A 16,418-nucleotide genomic window follows, 5' to 3' on the forward strand; every position below is an offset into this window, starting at 1 on the left:
AGCATTCGGTGCAGACGCCAAGGATACAAATGGAAAAGCAAGGGTAAAAATAGAAAAAAATGATCGCAGGACATCAAACATTGGGAAAATTAATTGAAAAACAGGGGTAAAATCAGAAAAAAAATAGTGAACGAACACCTGCCTGTTTATTGGCACTTATTATATATAAGATATATATAATAAATATTATATATTATATATTATATAGGTTTTGGGTTGGCTTTACGGTAAAGATCATAGGTTTTAAATCCTTAATGAGCCTCCAGATACACATGAAGTTGAATTTGAAAGGCCCGTAAATCTCGATCACTTTGGTCGTAAATCTAACGTATCACATGAAATGATATAAATTATTTATAAGTTTAATTTTATAAAATCAATTTGTGACAGTAGGCAGTTATCTTTCTATTTTAAGGAGCAAACATTTCACTAATTTAAAAGAAAAATGAAAACTTTGATCTGAACGCATGTCCCTCAATTGAGACATAAAAGGTAGTCTTTTATGTGGTCCCAGTTAGTGTTGTGGTATTATCGTTGGGAGCCTTCATTTGAGAAAAATGATTTTTTTATTTTTGCCAAATGGATACCAAATTCTCTATAAGATTTATCCATAAAGTACAACAATTTTTTAAACTGCACTTTGTCATGACCATTTTGGTAATTTTAGCATTCTGGAAACACAATCCAGCATGATGGCTAAAGAAGGCCATTTTAACTAGGCCTGCAACCCGACCAAGCCGCACAGTGTCTAAGCCCGACCCGACCCGCACTGTAGGTCAACTTGGTCCAACCCGACCTACTAAAAGATGGTTTAACGCGCTGAAATTTTTATTTAATTTTCTTATTTTTCAAAGATGGCAATGTCGTAAATCATCAGATAGAGAAAATTTGCAAGCTCTAGATTTCTTCTTTTCAAAGACTTTGGAATTTACAAACCTGTAATTTCTTTGATTGATCATTATCTCTGATGATCTTTTGTTGTTATCGACCACAAAATCATTTTATGCGACCACAAAATCGAAAGAAAACTACGACTAAGAACAAACCCAAAGAAAAGAACAAACAAAACAAGTTCATATCAATCAAACCATCAAACACAAAATCCCAAAGCATCTGAACCCACAAATCGCAAAACCTCCTAAGCAGTGAGAACCACGGCCCCACCGGCCTCCTTGATCTTCTTCTCGGTGATCTTGGAGACGAGTTTGGCCTTGACAAGGACAGGCTGGTTCTCGGGCAAGACTCCCTATCACAGATCGTTGAAGAAGATGAAGATATGCAAAGAAGATGGCTGTTCATGTTGAGAGATGGTTGTTTCGAGTTGTATCTTGCAAAGAAGGAACTGGAAGTCTGGAAGTACATATGGCATTTGGCTTAAGTGAAGTACAGATGGTATTCGGCTTAAGTGTTAGAAAAAAAGGGTTGATTCGTGACTATTGGATCAAATAGCTAGAGAGCATCCAAAGCATGCACTTTAGACGGATTAAAACCGACATTTGACAGGTTCGACCTGCAAATACATTTGGCCCACATTTTATCAGTCGGGTCAGTTTGGATTATTCGGACGGGACAGGTCCACAGGTTTTCTGCCCAGGCCTAAGTTTAACCATAACCCACACCTGTTTCTGTGGAAATCCCATTTCTGGCAACAGAGACGCAAAGTGGACCAAGTAACCTGAGATTGGCAGGATCTAAAATGGGTCCTCAAAGATTGAATTTTATTGTTTCACTGTTGATAAAAAAAAAACTGGCCATTTAGACACATTCTGATTATCTTCAAATTGATTGGAGCACACTGGTGAATCTTGGCTTTTATTTTACAGAAATCGAAGTATGTCTAACACAAGTGTTTCCCAGCACTAACTGATGAGAACACGAAGCCCAGAGAAACCAACTCGTACAGATGTAGAGTATTAACAAAATTCTTTTTGTTTTACTCACCAGTATACCTTGGCTTCCGCTTCTCAGCAAATGCTGCTAAGCCTTCTAAGCGATCTTTTGTGTTCAGTAGCTGTTCATAGCAATCTTCTTCCAATTCCAAAGCTGATGGCATGTCTATCTCAAGTCCCTCATTAATAGCTCTTTTTGCCATCCTTATTGCTATTGGACCCTGTCGAGAACATAAAATTTGACATCGAGTATGTAAGTATCATATATGCTGTCATTGAAAATAAAATTAGTTGCAGTTCGTTTTTGGGTTCAAGTACTAATATCAACAGTCTACATTGTTGGTCTCCATTGCATACAATATAGGCGCTCTTGCTTCTTAAAATTAAAAATAACATAAAATAAACATAGAAAGAAGGGAAAAAAAGGATCATTTATGTAGTGCCATAACGCATATTTATGGCTTTACTTTTGAGATTAGCTAAAAACAGAACCACATAGAATTTAAATTTAGACCCATATTCCTAGGAGCTGGCATAGTTATGACTATTATTTTTTTTTATAAGTAAAATAAGTCTTTATTCATCCAATCAACTGTCAATTACAAATCAGAATATGCCCTATTTAAGTAGGAGCATTAGAAACCAAAAACTCATGAAGATCCATGCCATTAAAGTCCACAGCAATGGCTCAAGTACAAAGAGTCCTAAAAAATAACATTTTGAACTCCGCCATAGATCTCTCTGTCTTCAAAAATCCTCTCATTGCGCTTCTACCACAAGCACTACATAATACAGATAGGAATCATCTTCCAAACCGCTTTGATCTGTCGCACACCTCGAATTGCGGTCCAGCAGGCCAAAACATCCAGCACGGTTCTTGGCATAACCCACGCTATGTCCATTCTGTTAAACACCTCATCCCACATATTCCTGGCTACCTCGCAATGTAAAAGTAAATGATTCACCGACTCACCCCCTCTTTTACACATGCAACACCAGTTTGCAATGATTATGCTTCTTTTTCTCAGATTATCCGTAGTGAGAATCTTTCCCAAAGACGTTGTCCACACAAAGAACGAAGCCTTGGAAGGAGCATTATTGCACCAAAGCTTTCTCTGTATCTCAGGAAACTGTGTGAGAACCTTGTAGAAAGAGCGAACAGTGAACACCCCTTTCCTTGTTGGACACCACCACAGATTGTCTGCATGCTGGAAATTTGGACGACAAGAATACAAGAGACTATAAAAATCTACAAAACTCCCTATCTCCCAATCTTGTGCCGCCCGATTGAAATTGATATTCCAGTGGATGTTCCTTCCTACGACTTCCAAAACCTCAGCCACCATGGCATCCTTAGCATTTACAATCAAGAAAAGTGTAGGAAACAAGTCTTGAAGAGCACTATTGGTACACCAAACATCCTTCCAGAATCTGATCTTGGAACTTGTACCCAATTGCAGTCTTGTGTGTCGATGGAAAACCTCCTACCCTCTTCTAATGTGTTTCCATAGCCCCATTCCAGCGGCCCCTCTAACTTCTCTAGTACACCAACCCTCCCCTAAACCACCATATTTGTTCTCAATCATAGTCTTCCATAATGCTTCTGGTTCCTTAATATAACGCCACAACCATTTGCCAAGTAACGCCCTATTGAACACCCTCAAGTTTTTGATACCCAAACTGCCATTGGAGATGGGACGGCACACCATCTCCCACTTGACTAAATGGAATTTAAACTCTTCGCCTAAGCCCCCCCACAAAAAGTCTCTCTGTAGCTTCTCAAGACGACCCGCCACACTTGCCGGAATAGGGAATAAGGATAAGAAATAAGTGGATAGATTAGAGAGCGTACTTTTAATAAGCGTAATCCGGCCCCCTTTTGACAAGTACATTCTCTTCCAACCTGCCAATCTCCTTTCTACTTTCTCAATCACTGTATCCCAAATAGAGCGCGCCCTCGAGGCTATACCCAGTGGTGATCCCAAATAGCTCATAAGAAGAGACGCTATCTTGCATCCCAGAGTGCCAACCAACTCCCTCATATTCTGAACTTCTCCAATAGGCACCAACTCAGATTTAACATAATTCACTTTTAAACCAGACACTGCTTCAAAACAAAGCAACAACGCCTTCACAGCCCTCAACTGATCTGGATAGGCATTGCACATAATAAGCGTATCATCTGCAAACAGTAGATGCGAAATAGTAGTGATGCCCCTACTTGACGATCCAATCTGGAAACCACTAATAAAACCATTAGTCATTAAAGCCGAGATCATCCTGCTTAATGCCTCCATAACAATAACAAAAAGTAAAGGAGATAATGAATCCCCTTGTCTCAAACCACGAGAGCTCAAGAAGAAACCCTCCGGACTGCCGTTGATTAGCACTGAGAATCTTACCGTGGATATACACCAGCTAATCCAAGACCTCCATCTTTCTCCAAAACCACACCTACCCAGTAGATATAAAAGAAAATCTCAATTAACATGATCATACGCCTTTTTCATATCTAACTTACACATAAGCCCTGAGCTGCCAACCTTCAATCTACTGTCCAGACATTCATTAGTCATTAGCAATTAGAACCGCATCAAGGATCTGTCTACCCTTCACAAAGGCATTTTGAGGCCTAATACTTCCCCAAGACCAAACTTAAATGATTAGCAAGCTCTTTTGCGATGATCTTGTATGTCCCATTCACTAGGCTAATAGGTCGAAAATCTATAATCTCCATGGCCCCTACATTTTTAGGGATTAAAGCAAGAAAGGTGGTATTGAGGCTTTTCTCAAATTTTCCTACCAAGAAAAGCTCCTGAAACACCTTCATAAGATCCCCTTTTATAACCTCACAACAATCTTGGTAAAAACCCATAGAGAAACCATCAGGGCCAGGGGCCTTATCTTTTGCCATTTTCCTTACTACATCATAAACCTCTTCCTCTTCGAAAGCCATCTCCATCCTAGCAACTTCCCTCGGCTTAATAGTGTCAAAAACCAATCCATTCAGAGTAGGCCTCCACCCCACCTGCTCAGTGAGGAGCTCTCCAAAGAAATCGACCACATGATCTTTTATTACCTCTTCTTCTCTGCACTCGACCCTCACAATTTTCAGCATCTCAATGGTGTTATTTCTTCTATGAGAGTTTGCAATTTTATAGAAAAACTTTGTGCTCCGATCGCCTTCCTTTAGCCAAAGAGCTCTCGATTTCTGACGCCATGACATCTCTTCTTGTAGAATTATTCTCTCAAGATCTGCAACTAGCAAAGTTTTATGTACTTGCTCCTCCCCAGTAAGTGGTTTCCCTTCTTGTAGTCTTTCTAAATCTTGGATTTCCCTCCACTTAGTATTTTTGTTTTCCTCTACATTGCCAAAAGACTATTGATTCCACTCTTTTAAGTCCCTTTTTAAAGCTTTCAGTTTATTTGCAAAAATAAAACTGGGAGTACCTTCGAAACGGTACGAAATCCACCATTGTTTGACCCTTTCCACAAAACCTTCAGACTTCAACCACATATTTTCAAACTTAAAATACCTTCTACCGCTACAAATACCTCCACAATCAAACAAAATAGGCCAATGATCCGAGGCGAGACGTACCAAACGAGTTTGCCAGACGTCCGGAAAATGGTTTTCCAGCTCAGGTGAGATTAAGAAACGATCCAAGCGAGACTAGGTCTGATTATTTGACCATGTGGCTAAACCTCCTGCAAGTGGAAGGTCGATCAAATTCAAGTCAAAAATACACTCTGAGAACTCCAAACTTGCTGGCCTCACTCTTCTACTTCCAAAACATTCACTTTGGAAAGGAATCACATTGAAGTCCCCCCCAATGCACCAAGGGAGCTCCCACCAGCTATGCACCCCTACAAGCTCATCCCACAACAATCTTCTGTCGACATCTTGATTAGGCCCATACACCCCTGCAAATGCCCAAAGAAAACCATCTGGTACACATTTTAAAGAACATGCTATCATATATCTCCCTATGTATTCCTCCACTTTCTCCACCACTCTCCTATCCCACATCACCACAATTCCTCCCGATGCCCCTAAAAAGGCCAAGTATACCCAATCTACATACATACTGCTCCATAAACTCCACACAGTCTTTCTACTGATCATTTTCAGTTTCGTTTCCTGTAAGCAAACAATGTCCACTTTCCACTCACGAATTAAATGCCGTATCCAAAAACGCTTCTCTACCTCGTTGAGACCCCGAACATTCCATGATATAATCTTGGGTTTCATTGGGAACTAGATAGCCCCTTCCCTTTTGCCCTATTCCTACTAGAGTTATCCTCCGAGTTCATCGACCACATCAATCTTTTTAATTCATGATTTTCTTCGATTCCCCCTTCTTATTTAGGCAGTGTCCAGCTTCCATAGCAGTTAGTAAAACTATGAACTGCTCCTCATACCCATCACAAACAATCCCCACCACATGTTGAATTTCCTTTGCTTTATGTATTACCCAATCTGAGGCTTGATTTGGGAAATAATAGTTCAATGGGATAGGATTCTCCATCTTGTTATCCTGAAACCCACCCCCCATCGAAAGCTCCTCCAACCCGCAAGCCTTAGGGATGAAAAGTTCATCCTCCACTGAGTGCATCAAGTCATCCGAGTCCTACTCTTCCTCAGCCACCTCGAAATCCTCAAAATGTTTCATAGACAAATCCGCTGGAGCCAAGAACATCCCATTTCCCTTCGTCGGCAAGTTCTGCCCCTCCTTCGACGGAGAAATCCGAGCCTCGAAACCCACCAAGGCCTGTTGCGCACAGAACGCCGGTGACACCTCATCGGCGGCCTCCTCTACCACCGTTGGCGCCGTCTGTGCTATCGTCATCTGACCCATCACTGTCGGTTGGCTGTCCGGCACAAACCCGAGGCTGTGCAGCTCGGGAGGGAAATACGGGCTAAGGCCCTCGACGGGCGTAACGGGCTGGGTTGTCCCATGCTCACAGCTTTGGGCCCTGGGCTGAGACTGCCCAACCCCCTTTGAGTTGTGCTTATTGGGCCTAGAGGCCCAGCCCCATCAGACCGAGACAGGCTGGGATTTGGGTTTTGTTTGTTGGGCCGAGATGGCCCACCCTTCTTTCGCCACACAACCCATCCCTTGCCTTTTGAGAATTTCTGATGGGCTTCATTCCTAGGCCCATGACCCATAACTTGAGATTTCCTTTTTAACTCCCCCGTGTCTTCCTTTGCCATAATAGATCCAACAAAGGCCAGTATTACAGCCATATCCATCTGCAAAGCACGCAACTGCCCCTGCATTTCCAACAATCTCCTTCTGACTTCCCACGTCTCCTGACACGCCACAGAGACTCCTGCATTTCCAGCAACCACCTTCTGGTTCAACGCACCATATGGATTCAACATGCCTTCCCAACGCCCCTACCCTTGCCCTCTGTCAGTAATTCTCGCACCATCATCACGCAATTTCGGCAACGACACAGACAAGGCCTCCTTATACGACCGAGCATGGTGTCTCAGTGCCCCGTTACCACGACTCCAATAACCTCCACTAGTAGAAACGCCCACTTTAGAGCCAAACTTCCCTTGCTCTAACAGTATCTCCCTCATCTTCCTCCATCCCCATCCATTCTCTCCTTCAGGAATACATATAATATTCCTCCTCCCCCCTGGTTATACTCTGAAACTTCAAGGTATCTCCCTCTCCTATTTGCACAGCGTTGAGCAATAATGCTGCAGAAACCATCTCGTGTTGCCGAATACACCTCCTTCTTCCCCTTGCCTAGTACCTTCCCCAGCCACTGTGTTGAAGAGAAACCCAGCATCAACATATGCTTTGTTTTCCATCTTCTCTTCGTGACTCGCAAACCACCAGCCCCTAGTTTTGACAAAATAAAGCATTTTGATTCAATCACCACTTCTAAATGTTGACCCATCATAATCATCAAAACTTCAGAACCAATCAACGTAACATTGACGAAACATTACAGGAAGCAACGATGCATGTGTACGGAGAGAAAAGTTTTTAGGAGAGAGAAAAGAAACGTGCTTAAAGATAAGAGAGGTTATTTTTTGTGTTATGACTATTATTGAAAGAAAAGTGTTACATACACAGAGAATACACAAATATAAACCTACAAACTAATGTGACTTCATGTGATCCGTTAGATCTACTTTATAATAAAAGTAACTTTACAATTTGACGTATTATATCAAACCACATTAGTTTGTGGGTTAACTTTTGTGTAATCCTTTTGTGGCTAAAGTATTTCTCTTATTGAAATGGATAATTTAATGGTAATATGTGCCAATCAATGAATAAGATAATAGCCATTGATTGTCAACCGATTCATAAGAAAAAATAATAATAATTTAGTTAACACTCTTAATAAGCAGAACTTTCATAAACTAATTATCTTGAGATTCATATCACTGGATCATTTCTCCAGTGAAATCACTACATCACATCAAAGAAATCCTGTCAGTGAATTCATAATATGGTTGCTCAAAACATATTTTACAAAACTGCATTGAACAACTGCAATGATTGCATACACAAGACGAGTCTTTTTCCATACCAGATTGAAAGAGACAAACTTGTTACCTTCTGATTTATATCTTGAGCTATTTCAAGTCCCTTTTGATGAGCTTCACCAGTAGGAACGCAGTAATTAACAAGACCTGCAGTATAGCAGCCTTCTGTGACTAAGTATCAGACAAAAATAAAGCAGCAGCTGATGATTCTTACCCATGGACATTGCGTCTCTGCCACAAATCTTTCGGCCGGTGAATATAAGTTCCTTTGCTACCGCTTTTCCAACCAATCTAGGAAGTCGTTGTGTCCCACCTGCCCTGCGTAAAGCAAGGATTCTTATAAGGAGGTGATGTCAAGACACAAAACTATGAAAAAGAAGCATGTCCCAAATAGCTTAATTATATTATCTACTCATTAGATACTGAAGGAGAGATAAATTAAACAGACTACATACCCAGGGATTATTGCAAGTCCCGTTTCTGGCAAGCCCAATATTGCTTCTTCTCCTGAACCATCCAATGTGGAAAGGAGCAAATGCCAACAATTATGTCCCAATATAAGCAGTGAGATATCCCAGTTAATAAATTGGCGTTAATTTTGAATTTTATTAAATCTAAGAACTACCACATATTCGAAGATCACATGACAGAGCCATTTCTAGTCCTCCACCCAATGCTGCTCCTTCAATAACAGCAATAGTAGGAAGACGAAGTGCCTGCATACATTGGATTCGAGTAATTATGTTAGTGTTCAAGATGAAGAAACTCTGATCAGTTGTTAGAACCTTAGAATGGCCAGTCTTAAAGTAAACCCTGATAATTATGCGTGATTGAAGTCCAGTAAATAAATATGTTTCATGTGGCATTTGTTACAATGCTAATTTGTAGAAACACAATTACTACAAAAATAGAGATAAATGATGAGTACCAACCTCTAAAGCTGAGAACGTAGAGCGAAGTGAGTTGACAAAAGAACGAGCCTCAGAGGGATTCATTGTCTTGCGCTCCTGCCAATCCAATTAACAGCAGAAACTTTAAGCATTTGTTTGATGCCACCTCATGAATATTGTCCTATGAGATGAAAAAAATTAACGAGAGCATAACTACAAGCATGAGATTAGCACTTTTTGGTAAGATACAAACCAAAAAGATTGAAATTTTTGGTGAACAGTAGGTCAAATGGTGGTGGCATTATTTTCTTTTCTTTTATTATGACTATTGGGTTTTCCTAGTGACAATAGGATTTCAATACTTTTGGGTACTTTTTTCCTTTAATTTTTATAATTTTCTAGTTACAATAGGAGTGGGGTTTGTAGCCTAAGAAAGACTTGTAGTTAAGCTTATTTGATTGTGGAAAATATATTTTTATATTGTGTTATTATAAAAGAAAAGTTTCTTCTTTGTTTTTCTGCCTTTAGGGTGTTCAAGACATGTTCTTCTATTTTCTATCACTTCCACTATGTCAAAATCTAGGATGAAAAATTTTGTTGAGTTTAGTTACAAGAAAAGATACCAGCGAGGGTTCTTGTCGTGTTTATACTACGAATTATCATGTCAGTCATTAAACCATGGAGATAAAGTATAGCATTTACATGCTGAATATAACCTTGGAACCAGCTCGTACTATAAATGTCAGCCAGCAGACTAAGCACATTTAACGGGATTTAGTAAACGAAAGGGCTCAAATATAGCAAACCAATAGGGATTCTTAAAGGGAACTCTGACATAAAATAGCTCTGCTTCTGAATATAGTTGTCCATCAGTAAGGGGGTTCATGCTTTAGCACTTGGAGAATCTCCATTCAACTCAATTTAAGAGGAAAGTGCGTATACATGGCCAGTCTAAGACCAAAGGAGACTTATCCTTCTTCCTAATATTGTTGTTAAAGCAATACTAATTTTGTTTCGAAATATTATCGTCCGGCCACACTTGTTAATGTTATACATTCTAAGTAGTTTTTTATAGAACATTGCTACAGACACAGACGCCCGTTCATGTCTCTATTTGTGCATATGAGTTCCGTGTCTTCATCATTTATTTTTTATCAATCACTAGCCACTTAAACATAGCAAACCAATGCTGAGATGACAAAATTTAGAAGGAAGATATTGTTTGGACTGGGATTCTTTCTCGGAAGTCATAACACTAACTAAACGAAAAAAGACCTTTTCCTATAACATTAGTCAAAGCAGATTACAATGGGCGTTTTGTGAGTAAATCTCATTCAGAAGTTGATAGTTTTATTACCTTCAGATCAGCCCCTGCACAGAACACCCTTGGAACTGAACTGCAAATCATCACAACATTAGCAGAGGGATCCCTTTCAATTGCTTCAAAGGTCTCCTGTAAGCCTCTCAACATGTCTTTCCCAATCGCATTTTTAGCGCCTGGCCTCTCCAACCTAACCTCAACAATTCCTGTGCACAAAATCAAAGGCCTTCTAGCCACAAAGAGCAAAAGCCAAAAAAGATTTTATCTTTCTGAGTTTTTAAGACTTATGGGAAAGTTACCGGAATCGGAGCCGGAGAGTCTGTTCAGCCGGACTGATTCAGAAGAGACAGACTCCAAAATCAGAGTTCTGACACTCTGGTATTGCCATGTGCGGGAACTGAATGTGAAACTCCGAGAGATAATCAAACTTACCGACGATTGATTCACTTGATGGGGTTTCCATTTCATGTACTGGTGGCTCACTGCCATCGTGAAGATCCTGAAAGCAACCATTTCTGGGTTGAAAATGTCTAACGGGAACTTTGCTGGAGCTTAGAGGGATATCTATGGTTCTGGACAATTTTTATGAGCCGATGGATAGACCGTAGACGCTAACTGAACCCACTGTAAACTTGCCATTGCAACTTCACAAGATGGGGGCTTTAGGCGATATTCTCTCCTTTAATTTATCATTAAAAATGGATGCCTATTGCCTACAACTCCAAGGCGTTCAGAGCTTTAGGGCCTTGGGCAGCGTTATGGCTGGTAGAAAATATTTTCCTAATGAATATTTTGTATTTAATTAGAAAATGATACAAATCATTTATACAATTATATTTTAAATAAATTGTATTTTTATAAAATAATTTTAAAAAAATAACATTTTTTTATAGATATTTTATTTTAAAACATGATAATATAAAATAAAAAAATTATAACAAAGGGCATGCCTGTAGTATCACTCAAATTCATTTCATTTTTACCTAAGATTGTAAAATAGTTATACCTATAAAGTAAAATAGTTATAAAAAAATTATATAAATTATCATTTTTCTTAATTTTATGCATTTGGAATTGATAATAACCTTTTCAGAAGTATAACTAACATTGATTCATACGAAGTACTCTTACTCTAGAATTTTACTTTGTATTTTACGTAACTTCCATATTTAGAGTTGTGTGGTTTTGCGATGCCTAGGGTTAGCCCATGGCGGCGCCTCTCAACCCCCCCCCCCTAGCCTCAGCAAGGGATGCTATGAGGACAGTGGATCCGTATCTTTTGCTCAGATGGTTTTCAAATCGGTGTTGCCGCCTACCTTCAAGTTGCAGATGCGTTACCCTGTTAATGTGGATGGTGAACCTAGGTTCATCTTCACTGAACCAGAGATGTCGAAGGCGGCTGATGATTTTCTTTTGCACTAGTATTGAAGTTTGTACATACACGGCCAACCATTGATGATATTCGTAGAGGCATAATCGCGTCCTGGGATTTGTTGGATGCTCCAACGGTTAGTGTGATGGATGACCATCATGTCTTGGTGAAAATGCAGTCTGAGAGAGATTTTATTCGTGGATGGGCTCACGAGGGAAGACTGTTGGCGGGTTGCGTCTTCCTTCTCTTCCGTTGGACGAAGGAGTTCGATTTACATATGAAGTCCCACGTTGGCCCCGTAGTAGATTTTCCTTCCAGGTTTGCCTTGTATCTAACTGATTGCTTACAGATTTTTGCAACTCGTTTTGGCCGATTTCTGGGTACGGACAACGCCACTCTTCATAGAACCAAGGCTTCAGGTGCACGGTTGTGAGTGGAGGTGGACCTCACGGATGAGCCTGTTCAGGGTTTCTTGATTGTGGTGGGCGCCAAAAAATTGTGGCAAGAGGCAAGGTATGAAAGAAAAGGGTTCTATTGTGTGAAATGTTGTAGGCAAGGTCATACGTAAGTGGTTTGGAGGGTTGGGGTAGGTGTGTCAAAGAAAACCAAGGAAGAGGGTTTGGTAGGGGAAACAAAAACAAGGTGAATCTCTAGTTGTTCAGGAGGCCCAGGTGCAGAATGTAGTGATTACGAAAGATACAACTATTGCGTCGGTTGTAGCACAGGACCTGCAGGTCCAGAATCTGGTGACTATGAAAGATACGAATGTGGAGTTAGAAGCGTCACAAGAAGTGCAGGTTCAGAATTCTGAGATCCAGAATGCTACTGTGGTGGAGTTGGTGTATATTGAGGAAGTGTCTGTTGATTGTGGTAAGGAAAACGCTAATGGCGCAGCCTGTGAAATGGGAGGTCTCGTTGCTCGTGATGTGAGGACTTTGTCGATAGTGGAAGAACTAAGAAGTGAGCGGTCTAGGGATGAGTTGCCTTCAATCCAAACAGGCGATGCCAATGTGCAAGGAGATGTTACAATTCAGGAACTTCAAAGTGTTATTGTCGATACAGAGCAGGATGTTCTTATTGCGGAGTTGCATATGTCGCCTGGGGAAAATCATGGTAATATTTCGGTGGTGACGGAAGTGCTTGAAATGGAATGTCATACTATGGTGCAGTCTAACCCCATGGTTAAATCTAGTGCAAATGATATGTATGCATCGGATGTAGAAGAGGCTACCAAGGGCCAAAATGTAGCAAAGCGAAAGGGATATGACTTTGATCATGTACTTGGTTCTGCCAGTAGCTCCAAGGTTAGAAATTTACCTATGCATCAATCACAATGGGTATCTACTCGCACTACGAAATTGAATTTATGATAGAATCCATCATTGCATGGAACATTAGGGGGTTGGGTTGGTCTAGAAGAGATTTAAGGCAGTTGATTAGGAAAGTTAATTGTACCATTATGGCTCTTTTTGAACATTTTGCAAGGAATGATAAATTGTGTAGCCTCTCTTATGGCTTGGGTTTTGATGGATATTATTGTAACGAGGACGTGGGAGAAAAATTTGGATTTTATGGAAATAATCGTACAAGTTTGAAATAGTTGGTGTCTCCAATCAGATGGTGATGGGGTGGTTTACAATGGAGCATAAAAGGACATTGGTGACATTTATTTACGCTAAGTGCACTCAGGATGAGCAAAGATCTTTGTGGGCGGAGTTAGCAGGCTCTCCCCAAATGGATTATCCATGGTTGCTCATGGGTGACTTTAACGTTATCAGGATAGATAGGGAAAGGATTGGCGAGCGTCTTCGAGCTAGACAAGCAATTGACGACTTCAATATTTGTATTGATGCGTATGGTCTTGTAGACTTGAATTATCATGGCAACTCTATGTCATGGTGCAACGAGCAAGCAGATAATGCCATGAAATGGGCTCGGTTGGATAGGGCTCTCTCTAATATGGTTTTCTTGCAAACTTTCCCAGAGGCAAAATTGGAATACAGGAGACGTACTTCCTCTGATCAAAGCCTCTTGGTGGTGACTTTATTTCAACATATGCCCAAGTATGGTCCATCCCCATTTAGATTTCAAAAGATGTGGTGCATGCATAACTCTTTTCAAAGCAGTGTTAAGGAAGTGTGGAGGAGACCGGTACATGGATCGGGTTTAATAAAGCTAGCTGCAAAACTGAAACGTACCAAGATTGCATTGCGAACTTGGAACAACTCTGAAAGAGATTTGAAAGATAGGCTGGAAGGATTGGAGTCTCAACTTCAAGTGCCAAGATCTGAGGACATTGAGGCGGATTATCTTGTCACTAAAATGGAGCTAAAGGTTTGGGAAAAGTGAGAACAAGCAAAGCTTGCTCAACTAGCCGAGAAGAGGGGGACAAGAATACGAAATTTTACCACGTGGTAGTAAATCAAAGAAGAAAGAGTTATGCCATCATGAAAATGTGCCTTGAGGATGGAACATTGTTGAATTCTCCAGAAACAATTCATGAGGGTGCGGTGGACTTCTTTCAAAATTTCTTGTCAGAAGAGTCAGAGATTGAGCAAATGGATTTGACTTCCTTATTGCATATGGAAGTGACGACAGCTGAAAATGCAAAGCTAGTTCGAGCACCCACGAAAGAGGAAGTTCATGAAGCGGTGTGCTCTATTCTGCAGCAAAGTAGTCCTGGCTCAGACAGATTTGGTTCATCATTTTTATACTTCATGCTGGACTATTATAAAAGACGATCTGTTAGAGGCGGCAAAGGAATTTTTTAGTGGAGCTGAGCTCCCATTTTTTTATGCATCTTTTTATATTGTTTTGATATCGAAGGTGGCAAATCCGAGGGCTTTTGAGAAGTTTCGACATGTTAGTCTTTGCTCGGTCGCATATAAAATATTCTCCAAGATCATTATATCCCGTTTGACTAGTATTTTGTCGAGACTAATTTCGGAGGAACCGGAGGCTTTTATCCCAGGGTGAGCTATTTTTAATTTTTCTAGCCCAAGAGATGGTGCACGGGCTGAAGAAAAAAATCCAGGGAGGCAATGTCATGGTTAAAATTGACATGATAAAGGCGTATAATAAGGTGAACTGGGAATTTTTACAACAAGTACTTGCCGGATTTTGTTTTTCGCCTATTTTCTACAAGTTGGTTAGAACATGTGTGACTTCGCCTTATTACTCGGTGATGATGAATGGCACATATAAAGAGTTTTTTAAGTCAAGTAGAGGACTGAGGTAGGGTGACCCGCTCTCGCCATATTTGTTTATTTTGATGCAGAAGGTTTTTTCACATCTTCTTAGACAACAATTTGAGAATGGTCGCATTGGAAAATTTTATCATCCGAGGGGGGCTCTCCTGATCTCACACCTATTATACGCGGATGCTATTCTGATATTTTTTAATGGCTCAAAGAGATTGATGTGCGGGCTTGTAAACATGCTTGATATGTATGAGAAATGGTCTGGGCAATGGATTAGTAAACCTAAATCCGCATTTTCACAGCTCCTTATTTAAGTACTGCAAGACGTTGTGGCTTACGGTGAATTTTTAGCTTCACGGAAGGTCATTTTCCCGTGATCTATTTGGGGGCTCCGCTGGTTGATGGTCGGCTGAAAGCATGTCATGTGGAGCCACTGGTTGACAAGGTAGGTGCCAAAGTAACAGGCTGGAAGGCCAGGTTGCTACCACAAGGTGGGAGGCTAATCTTACTAAAGCATGTACTCACGTGCATGGCTTCTCACTTTCTAGCTATCATGGATGTGCCGAAAGGTGTGCTCTTCAAGCTTAATTCTATATTATCGACATTCTTTTGAGGAAAACAAGGGGGGAAAGCCAAGAGTAAATGGTGTGCTTGGTCTTGGATTAGCAAGCCTACAAATGAAGGTGGGTTGGGGTTGAGGCAGTTCTCGGAGATACAGCGCGCAATGCATATAAAGTTAGCATGGCGGCTCTTGTCGACGAATTCATTATGGGCTTGCTTTTTACGGTTCAAATATGGGAGGGGCAACCACCTATCATTGCTAGAACCAAGGGGCTTTACTTCTAGACTATGGCGATCGCTAGTAGCTGCTATCCCAAAGATGTGTGAATATTAAAAAATAAAGGTGAGGGAGGGTAAGTCGTCGTTTTGGTTCGATAAATGGTTCACGGATGGACAGCTGTGCGAGATGGTTCCCATGGTTCAACAGCCTACTTTGAAGATCAGTGATGTCTGGCTCAGTTCGCAATGGGACTTCGAACGTCTCGAGCAGTTGGTAGGTGAAGAACTTGTCTCTGAGGTGGGTAGGAAGATCCATGCTGGTAGAAAGGGTAAGGACATCTTAGTCTGGAGACCGAGTCCAGATGGCCAGTTTTCAACAGCAAGTGCGTGGGAGTTGATTCCGGTGAAGGGAGAGCGTGGTGCATAGATGGATTGGATTTGTCATTCAAAAT

The 16,418-nt window shown here is 40.8% G+C and overlaps 1 protein-coding gene across 1 annotated transcript; it reads right to left on the bottom strand.

Annotated features, from left to right (window-relative positions):
* Positions 1-1,805: 1,805 nt before the first annotated feature.
* On the bottom strand, positions 1,806-11,363 carry LOC121237266 (probable enoyl-CoA hydratase 2, mitochondrial). Its single transcript, XM_041133941.1, has 9 exons — positions 11,202-11,363; positions 10,914-11,167; positions 10,651-10,820; positions 9,336-9,410; positions 9,029-9,119; positions 8,859-8,910; positions 8,618-8,721; positions 8,474-8,550; positions 1,806-2,110 (listed from the first exon to the last, which is right to left on the bottom strand). The coding sequence occupies exons 2-9, from the start codon at positions 11,125-11,127 to the stop codon at positions 1,934-1,936; spliced, it is 960 nt and encodes a 319-aa protein (XP_040989875.1). The 5' UTR covers positions 11,128-11,167; positions 11,202-11,363; the 3' UTR covers positions 1,806-1,933.
* Between the last annotated feature and the right edge of the window lie 5,055 nt (positions 11,364-16,418).

Source organism: Juglans microcarpa x Juglans regia, chromosome 6S, assembly GCF_004785595.1.
Source record: "Juglans microcarpa x Juglans regia isolate MS1-56 chromosome 6S, Jm3101_v1.0, whole genome shotgun sequence".
Taxonomy (NCBI): Eukaryota; Viridiplantae; Streptophyta; class Magnoliopsida; order Fagales; family Juglandaceae; genus Juglans; species Juglans microcarpa x Juglans regia.